At 36.0% G+C, this 27,340-nt stretch overlaps 1 protein-coding gene and 1 long non-coding RNA gene across 8 annotated transcripts in view; both read left to right on the forward strand.

The window, feature by feature from the left end:
* Positions 1–27,340, forward strand: part of SCRN3 (secernin 3) — a 43,910-nt gene that overhangs the window by 3,410 nt on the left and 13,160 nt on the right. For 5 of the 7 annotated variants that reach the window (XM_021074977.1, XM_021074978.1, XM_021074976.1 and 2 more), the window contains 3 exons: positions 1,911–2,092; positions 2,867–3,066; positions 6,547–6,759. In XM_021074977.1, the coding sequence (XP_020930636.1) occupies positions 1,911–2,092; positions 2,867–3,066; positions 6,547–6,759 (595 nt within the window). The remainder of the gene's footprint in view (positions 1–1,910; positions 2,093–2,866; positions 3,067–6,546; positions 6,760–27,340) is intronic. The other 2 variants (XM_021074981.1, XM_021074982.1) reach the window with 1 other exon arrangement.
* Positions 11,176–12,436, forward strand: LOC110256963. The gene is made up of 2 exons (XR_002339055.1): positions 11,176–11,233; positions 12,178–12,436. It is a non-coding gene; the product is annotated as an uncharacterized LOC110256963 (long non-coding RNA).

A 27,340-nucleotide genomic window follows, 5' to 3' on the forward strand; every position in this document is an offset into this window, starting at 1 on the left:
TGTACTTTATGAAGTAATTTGATAATGTACATGTTAATTAAAGGATTTTTAAAATTTTTATTAAAAATCCATTTACATGGAACTTAAAGTAAAAATTTCACATTATGCTTTTACTGCTAGGTTACATATTTTAGACTTCATTTTATTGATATTCTTTTTTTTTTTTCCTTTGCCTTTTTACAGCTGCATCTGTGGCATATGGAAGTTCCCAGGCTAGGGGGCCAATCGGAGCTGCAGCTGTGGACCTATACCACAGCCACAGCAACATGGGATCTGAGATGCAAATGCAACCTACACCGCAGCTCACAGCAACGCTGGATCCTTTAACCCACTGAGTGAGGTCAGGGATCAAACCCACATCCTCATGGCTATTAGTTGGATTCTTAACTGCTGAGCCACAATAGGAACTCCCTTTGTTGATATTCTAAGACCAAAATATATTAAATATTAGATGTTTTATGTATACAGCTGTTCATCCATATCTGTGGGGATTGGTTCCAGGACCCCCTTGGATACCAAGATCTTTTGCTGCTTGGGTCCCTTATATAAAATAGCATATAGGAGTTCCTGCTGTGGACCAGTGGGTTAAGGATCTGGCGTTGCAACAGCTGTGGAGTAGGTTGCAGCTGTAGCATGGATTTGATCTCTAGCCTGGTGCTTCCATATGCTGCAGATGTGGCCAAAAATTTAAAAAAAATTTTAAATGTCATGTAAATGCATGTAGCTTATGCACATCCTCCCATATACTTTAAATTGTCTCTAGATTACTTAGAGTATAATGTGAATGGTATGTAACTAGTTGCCACAAGTGTAAATACAAATTTTGCTTTTTGGAACTTTCTAGAATGTTTTTTCCCAGCTATTTTCAATCTGTGTTTGGTTGAATCTGTGGATGTGGAATCTGTAGATATGGAGGGCCAACTGTACTAAGCCACTTTTTTTTTCTTTTGCTGTGATTATCCATTTTGGATCCATTTTTACTTTGTTTCTTCGTATTTAGGTCTTACCTATCCTGTAAACCCATAGTTCTCATTCTTTTCACTGCTCTGGACACACCCAATGCGTGATTTCCACATGTGGCGCGGGCTTCTATAGCAATCACTTTTATTAAAGGGCTGCCGTATGAAACTTAAGTCACTAACCAAGAAACACTGGACATTGAGTTTGAGATCTGCTTCCTTACACTTCAACTCACATCTTCCTCTACGAAATGTATTAAGATTTCACTACTAGAAACTATCCATATCCTGAGCTTCAGTTAGCACCTCATCTTCACTTTTATTCATGGCCCTTATACTTTATATTTCATTGTATCTTAAGTAATGTACAAGTCTTAGTTTCTTGAAAGCAAGATCTGTATCTGATTCATATTTGTAACCAACATATCTCTTAGCAGAGTGCTTTATAATAGCAAATATCTGAATGAATAAATGCCCTTGGGGAAATTCTGAATTTGTTTTAAGGATAATGACCTTATTATGCTATTGAAAATTTCAATTTAGTTATAATTGTTTATCTCTTTCATAACGGTCATGTCTTCTGATTGATTTCAAGATTCTGGACTTTGGGAGTTCCCGTTGTGGCACAGTGGTTAACAAATCCGACTAGGAACCATGAGGTTGCGGGTTCAGTCCCTGGCCTTGCTTGGTGGGTTAAGGATCCGTCGTTGCCGTGAGCTGTGCTGTAGGTTGCAGATGCAGCTTGGATCCTGCGTTGCTGTGGCTCTGGTGTAGGCTGGTGGCTACAGCTCCGATTAGACCCCTAGCCTGGGAACCTCCATATGCTGCAGGAGTAGCCCAAGAAATGGCAAAAAGACAAAAAAAAAAAAAAAAAAAAAAAAAAAAAAAAAAGATTCTGGACTTTGATAACTTTCTTTTTTGGTTTTATTGTTGTTGTGACTTTCATTACAGTGTACTTACATAGAAATTGATCAAGTTCCTGAAACATATGCTGTTGTTCTTAGTCGTCCAGCTTGGTTATGGGGAGCAGAAATGGGAGCCAATGAGCATGGAGTTTGCATTGGGAATGAAGCTGTATGGGGAAGAGAAGAAGTTTGTGATGAAGAGGCACTACTGGGCATGGACCTTGTCAGGTTATTTTTTTGTTATATTTTTACACTATAGAGCTTTTCTAAATTTTGAATTTTGGTGCAACTCTTATATGTTTTATCTTCCTATTTTTTTAATTTGGACTTTGGTATTTTATAGTTTGTGTTAAAAATGCTTCAGGGGAGTTCCTGCTGTGGCTCAGTGGGTTATGAACCTGACTAGTATCCATGAGGATGCAGGTTTAATCCCTGGCCTCACTCAGCACTGTGAGCTGTGGTGTAGGTCCCAGACAAAGCTTGGATCCCTTGTTGATGTGGCTTGGTGTAGGCCAGCAGCTGCAGCTCCAATTTGACCCCTAGCCTGGGAACTTCCATATGCCCCAAGTGCTGCCCTAAAAAAAATGCTTCAGAATACAGACATGCAATTTCAAGACTCTCAAATATCATTAATATTAATTGGAAGAAGGGAAGGAGTTGAAAATTATGATTCTTTGGAAGTACCTAACATAGTTTATCAGACTGTAACTAATTTTCACAGTCACTTTATGGGGTATTATTATTATTATTATCCTAATTTCAAAATGAGATACCTGAGGTTCAGAGATAAAGCAACTTGCCAAAAAATTACCAAGTTTGTTTTTATGATTCCACAATTATATGACTTCAGAGGAATAGTTTGTAAGTTAGATTCCAGTGTATCTGTTAATTTGAAAGAATTTTTACTTTGAATATAAACACAAAATCTCAGGTGCATGAAATTACTTAAGAAATATAATGAAAATTTGTTTTAATTTGAGAACTTTAATATTTTTATTTTAGACTTGGCCTTGAAAGAGCTGATACAGCTGAAAAAGCCCTCAATGTCATTGTTGATTTATTAGAAAAATATGGCCAGGGTGGAAATTGTTCAGAGGGTAGGATGGTATTTAGCTATCACAACAGTTTCCTGATAGCTGATAGGAATGAAGCCTGGATTCTGGAGACTGCAGGGAAGTACTGGGCAGCAGAAAAAGTACAAGGTATGAACAACTTTTCATGATTTAATTTGTTTTACAATTAATAAAATACTTCTTAATTGCAGACAATGCATTTCTTTGTTTTTTAAGATTTATAATCCAGGGAGTTCCCCTTGTGGCTCAGCAGTAACGAACCTGACTAGTATCCATGGACTCAGGTTCGATCCCTGGCCTTGCTCAGTGGGTTAAGAATCTGCATTGCCTTGAGCTGTGGTGTAGACCGCAGACACGACTTGAATCTAGTGTTGCTGTGGTTGTGGTGTAGGCCAGCAGCTGCAGCTCTGATTCAACCCCTAGCCTGGGAACTTCCGTATGCCGCAGGTACAGCCCTAAAAAAAAAAAAAAAAAAAAAAAAAAAAAAAAAATACAGTGAAAAAGCACTATAAAGAGCTTTATTGAAAAAGAAGTGTCATTATGTCTTTTTCATATATATGGTATTAATTTCATATAGCCTGTTTACATTTTCTGTGCAGAAGCTCTTGGCTGTTTTATAGTATTTTTCACTTTTTAATAAAGTGAAACCATTTCTTTACAGTTTCTTCTTGTTTTAACTTTGGACTGAATTCCAAAATTTTATCATCTGTGGGTGTGGAGGTGGGAAAATGGGAGTGTTGTTGGGGATTGGTGACTATGGGTTAATGGTTAGAAAGAGTATATTGATACAATAGTAAAGTATAGAAAATTGATGTCATTGAGAATAGCACGATTGTTTTAGAATGCTTTTTTCTTTCTTTATTTCTTTGTCATCATATATTCCCCTCATTTTTCAAATGAGATCCAGAGATGTGAAGTGGCAGCGAATGAGAGGAGTTCCCACTGTGATGCAGTGGCTTAAGGATCTGGTGTTGCCACAGCTGTGGTGTAGGTTTCAGCTACAGGTCAGATTCCCTGGCACATGGGAACTTCCATGTGCCGTGGGTACAACCAAGGGGGAAACCAAAGGGGGCAGTGAATGAGAGACTTAGAATTTAAATCTTTCTATCCCAGCTCTCAGTTCAATATTCTTTCATTAGAGTACAGTGTTGTGGTCAAGCATGATCATGTATTTCTTGTATTCTTAACTCCTGGATCTCATAGTTTTACAGGGGAGATATATAGTAAGATACATGTGTGAAAATAGTAAATGATGCATGAATGATACATACACATTTATGCTATAAACATTTAAAGAAAGGAAAAGTCATTATGGTTTGGGGAAGTTTAGAAAGTCTTCATGAAGGTAGCCTTGAGCATTGGATGATTTAAATATGATTTTGCAAAACAGGTGACTGACAGTTGTTTTGATGGACATTTTATATTTTGCATGTATGTTTATTAATACATAAAATTGAATTCAGGCTGTTTTTCTTTTTCTTTTCCTTTTTATCTATGCAGGTACCAAGTCTAGGGGTCGAATCATAGCTGCAGCTGTCGGCCTATGCTGGAGCTTGCAGCAGTGCCAGATACTTAACCCACTGCACAAGGCCAGGGATTGAACCCACATCCTCATGGATTCTTGTGGGGTTCTTAACCCACAGAGCCACAGTGGGAACTCCTGAGAATATTTTTCTTATTGTGATAATTAGCCTGATTAGTACCATTAAGCACTTTTTTATTTTATCAAGTGTGCTATATATAAGAGAAAAATGAATAAATGTATGCTATTGAAAAAGATAGCCCCATGGAACCATCCAAAACGAACACCTTCATTAAGTTTGATTATCCAGTTGTAGATTAATTTTGCCAACTGGTTTCTCTTCCTAATTCTAAATTAGCCCAAGAACTAAATAGTTTAGGGAATGATCTATTAGATGGAAAATTCCTCTTCTCTCTCTTTGATTCTATCATGACTTAAGTCTAGTTTTTGTAGTAAAAACATCCTAAGTATGACTTCATTAGAGTAATTTAATTGATTTCTACTTGGAAGACGGTCATTCTAAACCTGTTTTTAAATGTTATCAATTTTCATTTATCATAATTTAATTCATTTATTATGATCTGTTTAGAACAGGCTTTTATTGTTTCTGCTGTTTTATTTTAGTTGAAAATTTTGTTATAAATTAGTACCATATTTTTAGAAGCCTTATATTTCCATCCTAAATCTACTTATGACTGTTTTTAAAAAAGTAATTCATATAAAAGACTAATATCTAGAATATATAAAGAACTGTTAAAACTCAACAGTAAAAAGACAATCTAACTAGAAAAATGGACAAAAGACATGAAGATGCATTTCACCTAAAGGCATATAGAGGTGCCAAAAAAGCACATGAAATGATCTTCAACATCATTAGCCATTAGGGAAACGAAATTAAAATCACAGTGAGATATCACTATACCTCTATCAGAATGGCTAAAAAATTTTAATGACCACTACCAAATGCTGACAAGAATATGGAGAATAGATCACTGATACATTGCTAGTAAGAATGTACAGTTGATCTCGCAAACAATTTGCCAGTTAAAAAAAATTAACCTGCAGCTACTATATAACCCAGCAATCGCAATTTTGCACATTTATCCCAGAGAAGTAAAACTTAAATTCAGGCATTCCCATAGTAGCTCAACAGGTTAAGAACTCAACTTGTCTCTGTGAGGGTTCAGGTTCAAACACTGGCATTGCTCAGTGAGTTAAGGATCCAGTGTTGCTACAAGCTGTAGCATAGGTTGTAGATGCAGCTCTGATCCAGTGTTGCCATGGCTGTGGCATAGGCCTCATCTGCAGTTCCAGTTTGATCCTTGGCCTGGGAACTTCCATATGCTGCAGTTGAGGCTGTAAAAAGCAAACAAAAAATCCCCAAAAGAAAAAGACTTAAATTCATGCAAAAACCTGTACCTGAGCATTTATGGCAGCTTTTTTCCATGATAGCCAAAAACTAGAAACAACCCAGTTGTCCTTTATCTTGTAAATATTTAAACAAACTGTGGTATATCCATACCATGGAATACTATTCAGCCATAAAAAAGAATGAACTGTTGATATATAAAGTAACTTGGAATAATCTTTAGAGAATTAAATGAAGTAAGAAAATCCAAAAGGATGTATATTGTATGATTCCATTTATATGATATTCTTGAAATGACAATTATGTAAATAGATAACAGGTGGTTGCTGGGGTTAATGAAAGGGTAGGCATGGGAGATAAGTGGGTGTGGCTATCAAAGGGCAACATGAATGATCTTTGTGATATTCAGTATCCTGACTGTATGAATACCAATATTTTGTTTGTGATATTGTACAAGATGTTATCATTTGGGAAGACCGTGAAATTACATAGGATCTCCCTATTATTTCTTACAACTGCATGTGAATCTACAATTACTTCAAAATAAAAAGTTTATTTTTAAAAAATAATTCATTTATATTTTTGAGTATGCACATGGTACAACATTTAGAAGTCTGTATTTACATTGAAATAGTGATTAAGGATCATGACGTACAGAGATAGATACATTTCATTAAATATGACTTTTCTTCTCCCTTTTCCTCCTCTTTGAAAATAGAGGGAGTTCGTAATATTTCTAATCAGCTTTCTATAACAACCAAGATTGATCGGGAGCACCCAGACATGAGAAACTATGCTAAGCAGAAAGGCTGGTGGGATGGTAAAAAAGAGTTTGATTTTGCTGCAACATACTCTTATCTCGACACAGCCAAGATGATGACTTCATCAGGCAGATATTGTGAAGGCTACAAGCTTCTGAATAAACATAAAGGTAATTTTAAATAATATCAGAATGAAAATTTTTTTTTTGTGTAGATATAGGTATGATAAAAATATGTTTTATGAGGAATTATTCTAAGTAAAGATACAGCTTTATTAAAACTGAAAATGTGATATTGTAAACTGTTCTTTAAAATGGGTAAAGTGCTATAGAATTTTAAGAAGGTAATAATTCTTTTTGTGGGACAAGTTCAATTTTGCAATCTTCAGACCCTTTTTCAGTTCTTGTTAATATTCTTAAGGCCAAATTGTAATTACTTTTCTTCTCAGAGTTCATTTGAACATGGAGATAGTTTTCTTTGATTGTTGCTTCTTTCATTTATCTTTGGATAGTACCCTTACTGGTTATTTTCTGTTTTTTTATTTTATTTTATTTTATTTTTTCTTTTTGGCTACACCCATGGCATGTAGAAGTTCCTGGGCCAGGGATCAAACCCCTGCCACAGCAGTGACAATGCCAGATCCTTAACCTACTGCACCACCAGAAGAACTCCATCTTATTAGTTATCTTCTAACTATAAAAGTTATGTCCAAAACTGGTCGAGAAGGCAAACTGAGCAGATATAAGAATTTCCCCTTTCTACTCCTAAACTCTAGAAATGTTGAATAAAATATTTAAGCATTAAGGATATTCATAGCTAGGTTTAAACGCTAGAAGAGGAACAAAACACTATAGATTCTTTCATCACTAGGTACCAAATGATGAGAGAACCTATAGTGTTAGCAAGATTTGAGGTGTCTCTTCCCCATACCATCCTTCTGTGTGTCAAAGGGGGGATTGTGGACCAGATATAAACCTTAGGAGCTAGTTTTAACACCCATGAGAATGTAGGTGCCAAGGTGAAATATCTAGTGGGGAGCAAGAGTGGGACTACTTACTAAGATTACTGCTCTACTCTCTGCCTAGTCCCAGCCTGGAATTGAGCTGTCTGATGTCCCAGGGTATGAGTCAGTACAGTCTCTTGTGAGAGGTTGAACTCTGAGATATACATATTGTGTAGGCTCAGGTGGAGCTACTAGTGCTGTGCTGAGAAACAAACTGTTTTGGAAAACCAGTAAACCACACAAAATTCCAGCTTACCTGTGTCTCTGCACTCACTTCGTGAATATTTGATATGATAAATATTTGGATTTTAATCAAATTTCCCATTCAGATGAGAAATCTGGTATAATGGATCTACATATAACTGTCAATAAAAATACTGAAGTTACATGAACATTCAGATGAAAGGATATGGTTTCTATATTTACTGTGGACAGTTTCTGTTATTATGTCCTCAAGTTCACTGATCTTTTCTTCTGCATTATCTAATATGCTATAATCTGGTGATATTTTCATCTGGTAATATTTTCATTTCATATATTTTATTTTTCATCTCTGTGTGTTCCATTTGGTTCTTTTTGTATATTTCTCATTTCTCTATTCATTATCTTTATATTTTTCTTTAAATCTTTGAGCATATTCAGCATAAATATGTTTTATAATAGCTGTTTTAGTATTCTTGTCTTATAACTCCATTATTTCTGTAATTTCTGGGTCTGCTTCTGTTTATTTGATTTTATTCTGGTTTAGGGTCACATTTTCCTGCTTATTCATGTGTCTGGTAATCTTTGATTGGATGGTGGATGTCACAGATTTTAATCATTGCGTTCTGGATTTTGTTTTATTCCTTTAAAGAGTGTTGGACTTTGTTTCATCAGTTAATTAAGTTACTTATATAACACTTTCACCTCTTCTAAGCCTATTTGCTTTTCTATGGTAGTTCTAGAGTACCAAGGCTAGTTTAGTTCCACTGTTAAGAGATGTGATCCTTGGGAGTTCCCGTTGTGGCTCAGTGGTTAACAAATCCAACTAGGAACCATGAGGTTGCAGGTTCGATCCCTGGCATTGCTCAGCGGGTTAAGGATCTGGCGTTGCCATGAACTGTGGTGTAGGTTGCAGACGAGGCTTGGATCTTGCGTTGCTGTGGCTCTGGAGTAGGCCGGTGGCTATAGCTCTGATTTGGCCCCAGCCTGGGAACCTCCATATGCTGCAGGAGTGGCCCAAGAAAATGGCAAAAAGACAAAAAAAAAAAAAAAAAAAAAAAAAAAAGGGATGTGATCCTCCTGGGATCTCCACTGAATGCCTTGTGTACTAAATGAAGTCTCCCTACCCCAGCTAGTGGGAACTCAAAAGATTCCCAACCCTTAATGAACTTGCTTTTAAACTCATAGTTTCTAGTGGTTGCTCTTTCCATAAAATTTGTTCTTTGTTTGGTCTTGTGGCGTTTCATCTTAGGTGTGTATGCAAATTGGTATTCAGCCAAAGTCTCAAGGGAATCATTATACACGTTTCTAGAACTTTTTCTTTGAGTAGCTCCTTCCTCTCTGGTACTCTGCTCTGAAAATTTTACCAACCTGGCCTCCCTGAGCTTCAATCTCTGTTTCCTCAACTTAGAGTGATCTTTGGGCTATGTCTGGGTTCCTGCTCTCTGTACTATGGTCTGAAAATGGAACATTGTAACAAATATGTAACACTTCTTCAAAGTCAAGCATTTGAAAAATGCAGATGAGCCAAGAGGGAAAATATTACTCAGAATGAGTACTTAGGACTCAACATTTAAATTTTTTAATTGTAAAAATAAAATGTATTATTGCTAGCATATATTCTTTGTAGTCATATTTCCCTGTATACATACACAGTTTTTTTTTAAATAAAAATAGGTCAGTACTGAATATACTCTATTTTAATCCACTTTTTAGTTGATGATATATTGGGAATATCATTTCCTATCTTTTGTTAGCATTCGTTGGAAATGTTTTAAAATTTCCTTTGTGATTTCTTTTCTGATTCATGGATTATTTAGAAGTGTGTTATTATTTCCCAAATATATGGAGGTTTTCTAGATATCATATTATAATTAATTTCTAATTTAATTCCATTGAACCCAGAGAACATACTCTGTATGATTTCAGTCCTTTAAAATTTACTGAGACTAATATTATGGCCTAGCATGTGGTCTGTTTTGGTGTACAAAATACATACATCTTGTAGGTGTTGGGTATAGTGTTTTGTAAATATCAGGTCAAAATAGTTATTGTGATCATCTATGTCTTTACTAATTTTTTCTTGCTGTATATATCATTTGAGAGAGAAGTGTGAAAACCTCCAATTATATTTATGGAATTATCTGTTTAGCCTTTATTTATTTATTTATTTATTGCTTTTTAGGGCCTTACCTATGGCATATGGAGGTTCCCAGGCTAGGGGTTGAATCGGAGCTACAGCTGCCGCCCCTTGCCACAGCCACAGCAACATGGGATCCGAACTGCATCTGCAGCCTTCACCACAGCTTACAGCAATGCCAGATCCTTAACCCACTGAGCGAGGCCAGGGATTGAACCCACTACCTCATGGTTACTAGTCGGATTTGTTTCCATTGTGCCACAATGGGAATTCCAGCCTTTAATTCTGTCACTTTTTGCTTAATATATTTTAAAGCTTTGTTATTAGCTATGTACACATTTATAATTATTTTGTATTTCTGGTTAATTGGCCCTTTTACCTTCATGAAATATTTCTCACTTAATATTCTTTGTCTTGAAGTCAAGTTTAGTCTGGCCTTCTTCTGGTTACTATTTACATGACATAGTCACCTATCCATTTGCTTTTAAACTATTTATATCTTTATATTTAAAGCACATTGTTTGTAAAAAGCATATAGTTTCATCTTTTTAAAAACCATTTTGATAAGTTCTGCCTTTTAATTAAAATCTACAGCTTATTAACATTTAATATAGTCTGGTTCTGGTTCCAGATTAGATGGTGTAAGTACGCTCTATCTGTCTTTCTGAATGTAACCAAAAACCTGGAAATACTGAATGGAACTCTTAAATGTAAAAGGGAGTAGGCAGTAGGAGAAAGACTACAACTAAAAGTATGAATTCATCTAGCAGTGAGTTTCATGTTTTTTTCCTTCCATATCTCCCTGCCTGCTTTCAAAAAGTATGAATCCTGGATATGTATTGAGTATGGATAGAAAATGGACCCAAAGTCTCATAACCAAAGACTCAGCTATCTGCTGTCAATGAGTGACTCACTGGAGACTGCTGGAGAGGGTGTGGAGAAAAGGGAACCCTCCTGCACTGTTGGTGGGAATGTAAATTGGTACAACCTCTATGGAGAACAGTATGGAGATTCCTCAGAAAATTAAATATAGAACTACCATATTATGTAGCAATCCCATTCCTGGGCATATATCCAGACAGAACTGCAATTGAAAAAGATACATGCACCAGTGTGTTCATAGCAGCAGTATTCACAATAGCCAAGACATAGAAACAACCTAAATGTCCATTGACAGATGAATGGATTAAGAAGATGTGGTGTATATATATATAATGGAATACTACTCAGCCATAAAAAGAACAAAATAATACCATTTGCAGCAACATGGATGAAACTAGAGATTCTCATACTAAGTGAAGTAAGTCTGAAAGAGAAGACAAATATCATATAATGTCACTTATATGTGGGAGCTGAAATATGGCACAAAGGAACCTACCTGCAAAACAAATAGACTCACAGATATAGAGAACAGACTTGTGGTTGCCAAGGGGGATGATGAGGGAGTGGGAGGAACTGGGAGTTTGGGGTTAGTAGATGCAAACTATTACATTTAGGATGGATAAGGAATGAGGACCTACTGCATAGCATTGGGAACTATGTCCAGTTTCTTGGGATAGATCGTGATGGAAGATAATATAAGAAGGGTAATATGTGTGTGTGTGTGTATTTTTGCTGTACAGCAGAAATTGGAGCAATTAACTATACTTAAACAACTAAAGACTCAGCTATATGCTGTCAATGAATGACTCACTTTAAATAAATGAGGAATAAAAGAATGGGAGAAGATATAGCATGTAAATAATGATCAAAAGACAGTTGAGTTGGTTATATAAGTATTAGATGAAGTAGACTTTAGAGCAAGGTGCAGTACCAGGGAAAAGATACTACATAATCAAAAAAAGGGTCATTTGGGGATTATTATGTCTCTGGGGTAAATAATATGTGTACCTAACAACAAATTTCATAATAAATGAAGTAAGAACTAATAGAACTGAAGGGAGAAGTAGACAGTTCCACAATTGTAGTTGGGGACTTCAGTACTTCTCTTTCAGTCGTCAGAAGAACCAGGGGACAAAAAAATCAGAAAGGACATAAAAGAATTGGACAGTACTATCAGCCACTGTATGTAATTGTATTTATAGACTCTTCCACCCAACAACAGTGGAAATGTACATTCTTTTCAAGTGCTCATGGAATTTACACTCAGGTTGATTATATAGTGGGTATAAAACAAATATTTAAAAAGCTATAACAAAGTATGGTCTCTGACAATAATGAAATTAAATTTGGAATCAATTACAGGAGGACATCTGGAAAAATCCTGAAGTACTTGGAAATTGTACAACATACTTTAAATCTATGGGTCAAAAAAGAAGTCTCAAGGAAATGAGAAGATATTTTAAGTGGAGTAAAATGAAAATCAGTGTACCAAAATTTATGAGATGCAGCAAAAGTTGTGCTTACAGGGAATTTTGTAGCATCACCTGCTTGTATTAGACAATAAGAAAGGACTCAACAATGTAAACTTTCACCTTAATAAATTTTTAAAGAAAGAACAAAATAGGAGTTCTGAAGTTCCCGTTGTGGCTCAGTGGAAACAAACCTGACTAGCATCCATGAGGACACAGGTTCGATCCCTGGCCTCACTCAGTGGGTTAAGGATCTGGCGTCACTGTGAGCTGTGGTGTAGGTCACAGATGTGGCTCAGATCCCATGTTCCTATGGCTGTGGGGTAGGCCCGTAGCTGTAGCTCCAATTCGATCCCTAGTCTGGGAACCTTCATATGCCTCAAGTGCAGCCCTTAAAAAAAGACAAAAAAAGAAAAAAAACATAGGGGTTCCTGTCATGGCTCAGCACGTTAAGAACCTGATTAGTAGCCACAAGAATGCACGTTCGATACCTGGTCTTGCTCAGTGGGTTAAGGATCGAGCATTGCAGTGAGCTGTAGTGTAGGTCGCAGGCGAGGCTCAGATCTGGTATTGCTTTGGCAGCTGCAGCTCCTATTCGACCCCTAGACTGGAACTTCCAAATACCACAAGTGTGCCCCCCCCCCAAAAGAAAGAAAATCCGAAGCAAAAGTAAATAAAAAATAAATAAAATGCAGAAATCAACAAAATTGAAAACAAAACAATGGAGAAAATGTATCAAAGTGAAAGCTGGTTCTTTGGAAAAATGAATAACTTGATATACTCTAGACAGCTAGAGTGTCTAGAAAAAAATAAAGACACAAGGTACATATCAAGAAAAAAGATATCATTATAGACCCCACACACATTTGGAGGATAATAGCAGAGCACTATAAACAGCTCTAAGTGTGTTCAATAACTTAGAGGAAATGAACGAGTTCCTTAAAAGCCACAAATCACGAAAACTCACCTAAGAAGAAATAACCCTTGATTCAGCAATTTAATTGGTTACATTAAATCTGCAGTCTGTCGTTGGCAGCTCAGATTTCAGTTCCTTTCTTTTCTTTTAGCTGAGCCGCTATCATTCTGCCCAACACATGCTAATTCATAAATCGGATGGAGATTTGGGTCGTGTTTTCTTACAGGGAATTTGAGGGGTTCCTCTCTATAATTCTCTCCTTTCTGGGATTCTTCATTTTCTAGTACCTGCGGTGCATCAGGGCAGACCAAAGTTTTCTCTAACTACTTGCACCTTGTTCCACAGCATTGACCATGGCCTTTCCTCAGACTAAAACTGTATCAAAAATGGGGAATTTACCCTATCCTTCATCCTGTCTTCTAAGTGTCACCTCCCTTCCAGAATTTTCCTGCTTTTGTTCATTGTAAAGAGCCTTCAGTGTATTTTGTCCCAAGTTTATAGTTACCTGAGGGAAGGTTGGTCTGATAGACTAAATGAAAACAGAACTCCTTCCCATGTCATTTAATATTCCATGATATTATTTTACATATGAAAATAAATATATTCACGATTCAAAGTTCAGAGGTACACAAGAGTATGCAATAAAGTAGCTCCCTTCTACCCTGTCCCTAGATGTTCAGTTCTTTTTCTTATAGGCAATTCTTTATATATTTTTTCAGAGATGATGTATGCCTAATAAAAAAATATGTATATATATTCTTCATTCTCTTTTTTTACAGAAATTGTAGCATGCCATGTACATCTTTCTGCACATAACTTTTTTAGTTAGCAACATATAATGCAGATCATCCAATTTTTATGTCTACAGAACCGTCTCATATTTTTGTCAAGTGCATAGTATTCTATTATTTTGGTATCTTATTAATTTCCATATATTATATTTTATCATTATATAGTAAAGATCGATTGTATGAATCATACTTTCAGTAACATATTTCCTGTTGTTTAGGTTGTTTTTAGTTTTTCATTAATGAAAAGTATACAACATGCTTGTAGCTTATTTATTTTTGCATTCATGATTCTTTTCCTAGAATTATTTCCTAGAAGTAGCATGTGGGGGTCTAAGCATGTGCACATTTTAAGGCTTTTGAAACACTTTGTCAAAATGACCATCAGAAAAATTGCATCAATTTAAATTTCTACCAGCAATATGTGGCCCATTTTCTAATATATTTACTAATATAGGATATTATTTTTGTTCACTTTGATAAATTTTGTGAGCAAAAATGGTATGTTATTATTTTAAAATATGATTCTCTCATTAGTGAGATTAGATATGTTCTTATATTTATTGAAAATTTATAACTTTTAAATACACTGCATGTTTTTGGAGTTCCTGTCATGGCTCAGTGGAAACGAATCCAACTAGGAACCATGAGTTTGCTGGTTCGATCCCTGGCCTCACTCAGCGGGTTAAGGATCCAGTGTTGCGTGAGCTGTGGTGTAGGTCACAAACGTGGCTCAGATTTGGCATTGCTGTGGTTGTGGCGTAGGCTTGCAGCAGCAGCTCCAATTAGACCCCTAGCCTGGGAACATCCATATGCCACGGGTGCAGCCCTCAAAAGATAAAAAAAGACAAAAAAATAAATAAATTGCCTGTTTATTATTATTATTATTATTTGTCTTTTTAGGGCCATATCTGTGGCATATGGAGGTTCCCAGGCTAGGGGTAGAATCAGAGCTGTCAGCCTACGCCACAGCCACTGCAACACAGGATCCGAGCTGTGTCTGCGACCTACACCACAGCTCACGCCAATGCCAGATCTTTAACCCACTGAGCAAGGCCAGGGATTGAGCCTGAGTCCTAATGGATACTAGTCAGATTTGTTTCCACTGAGCCACAATGGGAATTCCAATTGCCTTTTTTTTTAACATATCTTTCCCCAATTTTATATTCAACTACTACTAAGTTAAAAAATAACTTGTACCTTTGTCCACTTGGCTCCAGATAATTCCAGAAAAATAACTTTTAGAAGATTATTGGGTGGCAGATAACATCTAAAATGGTCATTCCAGAGTTCCCGTGGTGGCGCAGTGGTTAACGAATCTGACTAGGAACCATGAGGTTGCGGGTTTGGTCCCTGCCCTTGCTCAGTGGGTTAAGGATCCGGCGTTGCCGTGAGCTGTGGTGTAGGTTGCAGACGCGGCTCGGGTCCCGAGTTGCTGTGGCTGTGGTGTAGTCCAGTGGCTACAGCTCCGATTCGACCCCTAGCCTGGGAACCTCCATATGCCGCGGGAGCGGCCCAAGAAATAGCAAAACAAACAAACAAACAAACAAAAAAAAAACACTAAAATGGTCATTCCACTAACAAAAATATGTGACTGATAATATCCTCCTTCACTTGAATGATAAAATGGCCTATAAATCAATCAGAAAGTAACTATTCAAAGATAGATCAGTCATTGATTAATACTTGCCTTTCAGGTATTCATTTAACAAACTAATATAATTATGGCAGAAAAAAGTTGGTGACAGAATGTTTTCAGAATGCCTTAACATCATTGTTTTCAAAGCATTTGATATTTTATTTTTAATTTCCAGAAGAATGTCTTATTTGAAAAGTTTCTTATAAAATTTCTTATGTTAGTCTGTTATTTAATAAATTGGTTATTTAAACTGTCTCTTTTTATCATGTGATAGATATGTAGAAAATATTTATGGAGTAAACATATAGAAAGGAGTTCCCTTGTGGCCCAGTAGGTTTAAGATCTGGTGTTCCCACTGCAGTAGCTTGGATTGCTGCTGTGGGGTAGATTTGATCCCTGGCCTGGGAACATCCGTATGCTATGGGCATGGCCAAAAAAAAAAAAAAAAGAAAGTGCTAAAGTATATTATTTTTTTAAGTATATTATTCTAAGGACTTTGATTTTAGGCTTATTATTATTGTAAAAGAAGAGATAAAGTAGTGGCTATAGCAACATCTACTCCCATTTATTTAAAAAGTATTTAGACGTTTAGACATTGTGTGGAGTTCCCGTTGTGGCACAGTGGAAATGAATCCGACTAGGAACCATGAGGTTGCAGGTTTGATCCCTGGCCTCGCTCAGTAGGTTAAGGATCTGGTGTTGCCATGAGCTGTGGTGTAGGTCGCAGACGGCGGCTTGGATCTAGTGTTGCTGTGGCTGTGGCGAGGCCAGCAGCTGTAGCTCTGATTAGACCCCTAGCCTGGGAACCTCCATGTGCTGTGGGTGTGGCCCTAAATAGAAAAAAAAAAGTTTAGGCATTTTCCTAAGTAATTGCATTATTTTAAGCAACCATGAGAGGCATGTATTATCTTCATTTTACAGATGGAAACTGTTTGTGCTTTTCAGTTGTCTCCCATATGAAGTTGAAAAAAATGGACTTTTATTTGTTTTTATATTTTTCTCAGCATTTAGTTCACTGTTTTGTACTAGTACGTGTGTGTTATAAAGTTTTTAAAATTAAATTAACAAAAATTGTTAGTTGAATTAAATTGTAATTTGCAAATAGTTTAACCAAGATCATTGTTGGTTTTTTTATTCTAACAATAAACCCAAAAGCTCAGAAATAAAATTAGCAGGTACTCTTAAAAAAAATGAGGAATAACAACAGATAATGAAGATGGAGAAGAAAATGTCAAAAATAATAAAGTTTAGGGTGATTGGAGAAAAGGGAGGAAAAAATACGTAGAAATAATTATATGTAATCAGCCACTGCATTATAATAATTAATTCTGTTATATTTAACTATAAAATAACTGAATTATAGATTTGAAATACATACATATTATAGTAATAGATGCATCTGACATGAAACTTATTTTTTTTCTGGAGCATGAAGTACAGTCCATCCAGCTTTCTGTGCTTTGCCAAAAGAATAAATGTCTTTCCAGTACTTTTATAGAAAATTGTCTGCTAGTACATTGCAGCTAATTTTTTCTATGATTTTTCTGGATGGAAGAGCCTACCTCTCTTCTTTCCAACTAGTCGTACCTGATAGCTATTAACTGTGCTGCATGTGTATCCAAATTGTATATATATTCACTCATGTATTTTAAATAACTAGTTTAAATTGCAATGAAATTGTACCCTGTGTTTTGCATTCATTTTAGTGAACCCTGCCACTGCAGTCTCAGTACTTATTCAATGCTTGCTAGTGGATTACTTATAGCTGTCCTACTCAAGTGATCATGTAAATCCTTTTTTCATTTTGAGAATTGTAGGTTTTGAATATAGAAAACATTTTCATAATACCTGTGTTATTGCAGTGTTATGGTTCTGACACTGTTTTCATTAAAACTTGCCATTTATAGGAATTTATATTTGAATCATTCTAAAATCCCACTAGGTGCAGAAACTATGTGTCTGATAGGTAGGTGTGGATGGCTTTTGCCTTATTGTTTAGTTCCAGTATTAAGGGTTGTTTTTAGGTATACCTTTTTTTTTTTTCTTCCTTCATTTTTCCAAAATTAACTGAAAGGTATTGCTCCTGTAACAAGTCATCTACACATTCTTTTTCTTGAATTTGAAGTCATAGTTATATTAGGAAGAAACTGAAAACATGCTATTAACATAAAACAGTAGTGGAACATTAGATTGTTTTATATGGAAATCACTTTATTTTAATTCAAAATATTACAAAATCACAATTCGTGTGCATCTTGATGTAAGCTTTTTTCTTCTAATTATTCTCATATATCATGGGAATGAGGGACATTCTTGCTTTTCATGCTTTCTTTGTCTTTGTGAGTAGTTTCATTTTTTTATTCCTTTGCTGTCATTGTAGGATTTGGGGAGAGAGGAAACAAATACCTGTGCTTAAATGAAAGTTATTTGTTTCTTTAGAACTAATTTTAATGCAGTAATTAAACATTTCCCTATAAAATATCTGAAAAAATTAGGTGGCAGGAATTATGTTTTATGTTATTTTTTACACTGTACTTGTTACAGTATGGGTCTACCACATTCATATAATGTTATTAAGAAATTGATACTATTTGAGGGTAGAAACAGACTGGTAGGTTTTATAAATGTGAGGCATAAAAGTAGAGTGGTTATAAGCACAGAGCTGGACTTGCTTCTGGTTAACAAGGAGTAGCTAGTGTTAGGCTAACCTCTCCCTCCAGAATCACTATAAAGCTGGAAGAATAAAACTCACTGTTTGAAGGCATGGTGAATACCCAAAACAGGACATGAGGGGCCTAGATCCAGGAGAATGAGAAAAGACTAGCTGCACTTGGAGAAGAGCCTGACCTTCTATGTCACAATTTCTCCTTAAAGCAATTACTGATTTCTAAGCAGCACATATATAGGATGAGACACTGTAGGATGAGTAGTTGCTAAGAACTTAAAAAGCAAAGTAGAGATTGTAACAGTCTCATAAAGGCTTAGGGACAGAAATTGGACTTGAAGACCAACCAAGAAAAAGGGACCTGGGAAATACCCCAGGCTATCGGTTGAACCCCCAGAAAGGCTATAGCTTAGGAGTAAGAACAAAGAATAGACCAATATCGGTTAAATCAGTAGGTAATCTATCTACATTCTCTCTGTTTGCCAGAAGAAAATGAAAACCTTTGTGGAGGAAAATATCATGCAGAACCTCTACAAGTTATTTGTCTATAGTGTCCAACAGTCAATAAAAAATGATCAAACTTGCCAAGAAATAGGACCAAATGACTGAAAATCAAGAGAAAGTAGACATTAGAAACTGACCCATTTGTTATCCATAAATTAGCTTTATGGGGTACAAACATTAAAATTGGGTTTGGTTTTGGAGTTTCTATTGTGGCTCAGTGGGTTAAGAACTGACTAGTGTCCATGAGGATGCAGGTTCGATCCCTGGCCTTGTTAGTGGGTTAAGGATCTGGCATTGCCGCTGCAGCATAGGTGGCAGATGCAACTCAGATCTGGCATTGCTGTGGCTGTGGTGTAGGCCAGCATCTGTAGCTCTGATTCAACCCCTAGCCTGGGAATTTCCATATGCCATAGGTGCGGCCATAAAAAATAGCAAAAAAAAAAAAATTGATATGTTTTATGTGTGCAAGGAAATTAGACAAAAAGATGGAGACTTTCATCAGAGAAATGAAATCTATAAAAGTGAACCAAATGGAAATAATGTAAGTGTAAATTTATAATAACTGAAGAATTCAATAGATTAGTTTAACAGCGGATCAGACATAACAGAAGAAAAAAAATCAGTGAATTGGGAGATGAGTATAAAATTTCCTGATTGAAACAGAAAAGAGTTTGGAAAATATAGACAAGAATATGAGAGCCAAATAGGACTCATTGAAAAGGTCTCATATAAATGTAGTTGGAATCCTAGTAGTAAAGGAGACAGAATATGGAGAGACAAAAGCAAGATTTGAAGAGATACTTGCCAAGAATTTTTCCAAACTAATAGAAGTCATCAAGCCACAGCTTCCTGAATCCCAAGATTACATAAAAGGAACCAACACTTGGGCACATCATAATAAGGTTGCTGAAGGGGGAAATAAACAGAAAATCTTAAAATCTGTCAGAAAATATATATTATCTTTAAAGAAGCAAATATAAGACTGACAGGTAACTTTTCAACAGGAGGTAATTTAGAAGACTATAAAATGACACCTTGAAAGTGATGGAGAAAAATAATTACTACCAATTTAGGATTCTATACCTAGTGAAAATATCCTCCAAAAATGAAACTGAAATAAAATTGAGAGAATTTGTCACTAGAGAGTTGGCACTGAAAGAAATACTAAGGGTCATTCTTCAGTCATAAAAATGATCTAAGATAGAATGAAGAGCAACAGAAACAATAAATATATGTGGGTAAAACTAAATGAATCTTGTCTGTTTAAAATAATAATAATTTTATGATCAATGGTCATGGCTGCCATGCTCAAGTTCTCCTGTGCTTTGATTTCACATAGTACCAAGGCTCTGCTTCCCACAGGCTGCTCCTGGCCAGTGACTGAAAGTGGCAGGGAGTCCAAGGCAGGCCCATTCTTGGGGTCACTAAATTCCTCTGATGGCTGACTTTGGGTCAAGGACTCCCTGACAGGCTTGCAAAGCTTTTCTTAGATGGTATAGGCGTCTAGGTCACTTTCACCCAACTTTTATTCCCTCTCTATGAAACCCAGGTTCAAATGTATGTCACAATTTGGCTTCCTCCCCATTTTTCTCTCACAGGCATTTTCCTTCATAAAATCTTTGTACATTTAAGCCCATGTGGCAAGTGCATCTCAGAAGACCCAGATGAACATAGTAGAATGAAAGGTATGAGAGTAGCACAAAAGACAGGGGGCAGTAATTAAAGTGTTACAAGTCTTTGCTTTAACTAAGAAGTGGGGAAGAACTAATTTAAGGCAGATTGTAATAAATCAAGTGAAACTAATAATAAAAGAATGTCCGAATAAACTCAGGGAGAAATAGAATATAAGTACTTGAAAAATTCAAAAGAGGGCAAGAAAGGAGAAAAAGTGAAAAAGAATAGCTGGCATAAATAGAAAACTAATAATAAAATGGTTGACTTTGTCCCATGTGGAATTTTTCCTATAAGATCTCTAGTATTACAGTAATGCTTTTAGAAAGGCCATTTTCACTGTACCAGAAATTGTTACCTACATCTTATATGTATAGTTTTATTTTTTAAATTTAAATTATAACTCTTCTGGAATTTTTCTAAAATAGAGTATGAATTAGGATTTCAGTTTCTCAAATGATTACTCAATGATCCCAGCCCCACTTTTTTTTTCATCTTTTTAGGGCTAACCCCATGGCATATGGAGGTTAGGCTAGGTGTCAGATTGGAGCTGCAGCTGCTGGCCTCCGCCACAGCCACAGCAACACCACATCTGAGCCACATCTGCAACCTGCACCACAGCTCACGGCAACACCAGATCCTTAATGCACTGAGCAAGGCCAGGGATTGAACCTTTGTCTTCATGCATACTAGTCAGTTTTCATTTCTGCTGAGCCACAACAGGATCTCCCTCTAGCCTCACTTTTAAAATGAATTATCTTTTCTGAACTGATTGGAAATACCAACCAACTTTATCAAATGTTCAATTCCTAAGTAAATCCAGTGTAAAGTAGACTACTGTATTTGTCCAGTTTTGTTTAGAACAGTGTAAGTATACAGATAGGTGCTCAATACTTGCTTTTTGAGCCAGAGGACAATATGAATGAATTAACAATATATATTTTTTAATGTGGTTGGACAAGTACCTCCTCATTATTCTGCCTTTTCATAATTTCCTGACAGTCCTTGACTGTTCATTTTTCAAGGTAAATTTTACAACCATTTTTTTCGAGCTTCCCCCAAAAGAATCTTTTTGAGGTTTGATTGGAATTGAGTTAAAAACTATAGATTATTTTAGGGGAGAATTGACATCTAATAATATTGCCTTCCTATTTAAGAACAAAATAGGGTTGTCCATGTATTGAATTTTTCTCTGGTGTTCCTAAGTAGACTTTTGTATTTATTTATCTAGGTTTTCCATATTGACATTTTTTGTTGTTGTTACTTAAGAAATATTTTGTGAACATTTGCTCCTTGCTAGGCATGGGGCCACAAAGCAGCAGACATGATACAGTCTGTAACTTTCTGGATCATAGTAACTGGTGGAGGAGAGAACACAGGCAAGTAACAAATGATATTGTTCACTATTTGATTGTTTTCCAATTTTTTACCACTGTAAATCATGTTGCAGTGAACATCTTACTCATTAAGTTATATCTGGCATTTCAAAATCATTTCTTTTGGAGTTCCTATTGTCATGCAGCATAAATGAATCTGACTGGTATCCATGAGGATGCAGGTTTGATCCCTGGCTTCGCTCAGTGGGTTAAGGATCTGGTGTTGCCATGAGCTATGGTGTAGGTCACAGATGTGGCTCAGATTCTGAGTTGCCGTGGCTGTGGCATAGGCCAGCAGCTGTAGCTCCTATTTGACCCCTAACTTGGGAACTTCCATATACCGTGGGTGTGGCCCTAAAAACCAAAAAACAGAATTATTTCTGTCAAACTGATTCTGTAAGGAAAATCAGACCTATGAAATTTGCAGTTTCAACCCAAACAAGAAAACAATTGTTTCTAGTTGTCTTCTATAGAGCCCAAACAAATTGTTCCTTAATGGAACTTTTTTTTCCAAAATTTCAAATTGTTTTAATTACCTTTTAATATATTTATTTTGTATTCTGTGACTTTGCTACACTAACTTATTAGTTCTAGGAGATGGGGGGGGGGTGGCTGGACTTCCTGGGATTTTGTGTGTAGAATATCATGTCATCTGCAAACATGGACAGTTTAGTTCTTCTTTTCTTGAAGGAAGTGCTTTTTATTTCCTTTTCTTGCCTTATTGTGCTGGCTAGGACTTCAAGTATTATACTGAATAAGAATGGTGAAAGTAGGAATTCCTGTTATGGTGCAATGGGATTGGCAGCATCTTGGGAGTGCTGTGATGTAGGTTCAATCCCTGGCCCAGCACAGTGGGTTAAGGGCCCAGCACAGTGGGTTAAGGACCCAGCATTGCTGCAGCCATGGCTTAGGTTGCAACTGTGGCTCAGAATCTGAACCCTGGCCTGAAAATTCCAAGTGCTGCTGGGTGGCCAAAAAAGAAAAACAAAACAAAACAAAACAGAATGCTGTGAGGAGACATCCTTGCTTCGTTCCCAGTCTAGGGGGAAGACATCTAGTCATTTACCATAGTATTACCTGTGGCTTTTTGTAGAAGTGCTTTGTCCACTTTATCAAGTTAAGGTAGTTTTTCTCTATTCTTTGTTTGCTAAGAAGTTTTTCTTTTTTCTTTTTCTTTCTTTCTTTCTTTCTTTTTTTTTCTTTTTTTTTTTTTTTGCCATTTCTAGGGCCGTTCCCACAGCATATGGAGGTTCCCAGGCTAGGGGTCTAATTGGGGCTGTAGTTGCCAGCCTACACCAGAGCCACCGAAACACTGGATCCAAGCTGAGTCTGCAACCTACACCACAAATCATGGCAACACCGGATCCTTAACCCACTGAGCAAGGCCAGGGATTGAACCCGAAACCTCATGGTTCCTAGTTGGATTCGTTAACCACTGAGCCACGATGGGAACTCCAAGAAGTTTTTCTTTTTTTATCATGAATAGATATTGAGGTTTGTCAGGTGCTTTTTCTATGTCAGTTGCTATGACTCTTTTTCTTTAGCTTGTTGACATGATAGATTACATTGATCTTTTAATACTGAACCAGCCTTTTATCCTTGGAATAAGCCCAGCTTGGTCATGGTATGTAATTATTTGTATATATTACTGGGTTCTATTTGCTAATATTTTGTTGAGGGTTTTTGCCTTTGTATTCGTGAGAGCTGTTGGTCTGTATTGTTTTGTTTGTACTATCTTTGGTTTTGGTATTAGGGTGATATTTGCCTCATTAAATAAGTCAGGAAGTATTCCCTCCTTTTTAATTTTATGAAAGAGATTGTGTAGATTTAGAGTTAATACTTCCTTAAATGTTTAATAGAATTCTCCAGTGAAAACATTTGGGCCTGGAGATTTCTTTTCTGGGAATTTTAAGGTCAATTTCTTTAAGAGATACAGGGCTATTCATATTTTCTATTTCATATTAAGTGAGTTTTTAAAATATGTGCTTTTCAAATAATTAGTCCATTTCTTCTAAGTTGTTAATTTATGTGTATAGAGTTGTTTGTAGTTGTTCGGTGTTCCCTTATTATACTTTTACTATCTGCAAGGTTTGTCATGATACCCGTTTCATTTCTGATATTGGTAATTTTATAATTTGTGTGTTCTCTCTTTTTCTGTCAGCCTAATTAGAGGTTTGTCAATTTCATTAATTTTTTTCAAAAAAACTTTTTCTTTCATTGAGTTTTCTATGTTGTGTTTTTCTTTCTTTCTTTCTTTTTTTTTGTCTTTTTGCCATTTCTTGGGCCACTCCCACGGCATATGGAGGTTCCCAGGCTAGGGGTCAAATCAGAGCTGTAGCCACTGGACTACACCACAGCCACAGCAACATGGGATCCGAGCCGTGTCTGCAACCTACACCACAGCTCACGGCAATGCCGGATCATTAACCCACTGAGTAAGGCCAGGGATCAAACCCGCAACCTCATGGTTCCTAGTCAGATTCGTTAACCACTGAGCCACGATGGGAACTCCTCTCTGTTGTTTTTCTGTTTTCAATTTAATTGATTTCTGCTCTTTATTATATTCTTTCTTCTGCTTGTTTTGGGCTTATTTTGCTCTTCTTTTTCCAGTTTGTTAGGTGGAAACAGATTATTGATTTCCAATTGACTCTTAAGGGGTTTTTTTTTTCTGGATATTTTGGTTTTTTTGCTGGTTATGTGAATGAAATATTTTCCTATTATGTTTTTTAATTGGTTGCTTTTGATCTATAAGAAAACAATCGAGTGTTTTTATTTATATACTGGGACACCTCACTGATAACTCTATTGTGTTTGTAGTTTTAAAATCTATGCTCTTGGTTTTTTCAGGTAGGGAATTATATGCTAGTGATCCTATTTTAATTTTCTAGTAGAATTATACTTTTGGAACTATAAGCTTTGTGCAAGCATATAAAATTAGGAGGTCATATAAGAAAATTGGGGAGATGTAGGACTTAAAAAAAATGACCTCATTTAGTCACATATCAGCTAGTTATGAAGCAAAGATTGCAGAAAGCTGTGATGGATGGTAGGAGGGATGTCTGTTTTATCTGAATTTTCAGTCTGATGCCCAAAAGTTACAAGAAAAGCAAAAGCAGTATTAAACATAATCACTGATGAACTATTTATAAAATTACTCCTCATTCAAATATCTTTTCCAAATTAACAGTCTTTCTTCTTCTTTGCTGTCAGTATTTTTGTTGATGTCTCTTAATGATTATTAAATATTCAACAACACAATACAAATAAAATACAAACTGAAGATTTCAAGAAGTCTATGAAATTAACATTGGACAACTGATTAAGTCACATACAAAGCCACTAACAAATCAAAAATGCCCAGAGAATTAGACCTATTGAAAACTGAAAAAAAACTTAGGACAATAACCCAGCAAAAGTGCTTCAAAAGAAAATAATTTGAATATTAAAGAATTAAGGGAAGACTTGAGAAATTTGATGAAGTCCTCATATATTTTTGCAAACATTACCTTTATGATCATGCTGCAATAGCCGAAGTCGAATTCTCTTACCATTATGTTGTAAAAATTACACTGGATTCATACTTTGCTCTAAGAATCAGCATACTAAAATTTTATTTTTTATTTTTATTTTTTGTCTTCTTTTTTTTTGTCCTTTAGGGCCGCACTGGCGGCACATGGAGATTCCCAGGCTAGGGGTCAAATCTGAGCTGTAGCTGCCAGTCTATGCCAGAGCCACAGCAACACAGGATCTGAGGCTCATCTGCGACCTACACCACAGCTCACGGCAACACCAGATCCTTAACCCACTGAGCAAGGCCAGGGATCAAATATAGATGCTAGTTGGGTTCATTAACCACTAAGCTATGATGGGAACTCCAGCATACTAAAATTGTAATCTAAATTTTGTTAACTATATAAGTCTATATAAATTTAATTTTTGCTTTTAAGTCTCATTTTAAAGACTCAATCTGTCCTTTTCCCAATAAAGTTTCAATTCTTATTTTAAATGTTGCGGGGAGTTCCCATCGTGGTGCAGCAGATATGAATCTGACTAAGAACCATGAGGTTTCAGGTTCAATCCCTAGCCTCGCTCAGTGGGTTAAGGATCCTGCGGCATTGCTGTGAGCTGTGGTGTAGGTTGCAGACACGGCTCGGATCCCATGTTGCTGTGGCTGTGGCGTAAACTCCTAGCCTGGGAATCTCCATATGCCAAGAGTGTGGCCCTAAAAAAAAAAAAAAAAATGTTGCTTTAAGTAGCTATTTTCTGGTACCACCTTTCTTCTGATAATGAGAATTTCTTGTATTTATTCAAAGAGAAGGTTTTAAACCTGTTCTGAAACTCTTTAGGAAAAATCTTTTTTGAATTGTTAACTGTGGTTACCTCAATTGAAGTTGGATCAGAGGGCTTTCACCTCTTTATATTCTTAGAGCTATATATCTATGTCTAAATCTATCAGTATCTATCTTTCTGTCTTTTTGTGTATCTATATCTCCATTGCCTAGGACAGTGCCTGGAATTTAGTAGGTGTTTGATTAACATGTGTTGACTGAATGAGAACTAAACAGAGACTATCCCATTTTTGTCTTTAGAAAATTTATAATCTAATGGCAGAGTTAGGACCATTGTAAAATAAAAGATAGGACTAAAATGGACAGAAGATGGATGGAAAGTAAAAGGTTATTTTAGTTAAGCTTAGCGCAGTAAATTTTAATTTGAAGGAATCAGGAGATAAATCCTAAATCTCATCTTTGACATGAATGTGTATAGAAAGGAGCAGAACTGTCTGATGGTATATTTGGCTTTTAAAATTTGGAGGGGATGGGAAATACCTTCCAAATTCTGAGGTTCTCTAACTGTGGCTTTATTGTGTTTGCTAAAGAGACAAAGATAGATGTTTTTTTCTATTTTTCTTAAAAAAAAAACCCTTAAAAATATCAAACTTTACATATGAAAGCAGAAAATAGAATATAATGACATTTCTTTTCATCATGCACAATGGACATTTACATTTTAAAATTAGCACAGCAGAACTATGTACCTACAAATTACATTAGCCAATAATCTCTTTTGTCTCCTTCATTCCCACTCAGGTTATAATTCACACTTTTATATAAGAGCATTAATGTCAGGTATAGAGGGTTGTTATAGAAAAATAATTTGCTATTTTGTGAAAAATATCTTGTATAATATTGAAAACTAAGCACAATATTCTCTTAATATTTGGTTTCCAGAATGGATTGACTCAGAAAATAGTCACTGATATTGTTAATTAATTGTTAACTACATACATCTTAAAAAACTTTGGTCTCAACAAAATTTTAGCCAGCTGAATCCACCAACATATAAAAAAGATCATATACCACAACTAAGTGGGATTCATCCCAGATTCACAAGGATGGTTCAGCATAAGCAAGTCATACACCACATTAACAAAAGAAAAGTCAAAAATCACATGATATTCTCAATAGATGCAGAAAAAGCGTTTGACAAAATCCAA

Source organism: Sus scrofa, chromosome 15 (genome assembly GCF_000003025.6).
Source record: "Sus scrofa isolate TJ Tabasco breed Duroc chromosome 15, Sscrofa11.1, whole genome shotgun sequence".
Lineage (NCBI taxonomy): Eukaryota > Metazoa > Chordata > Mammalia > Artiodactyla > Suidae > Sus > Sus scrofa.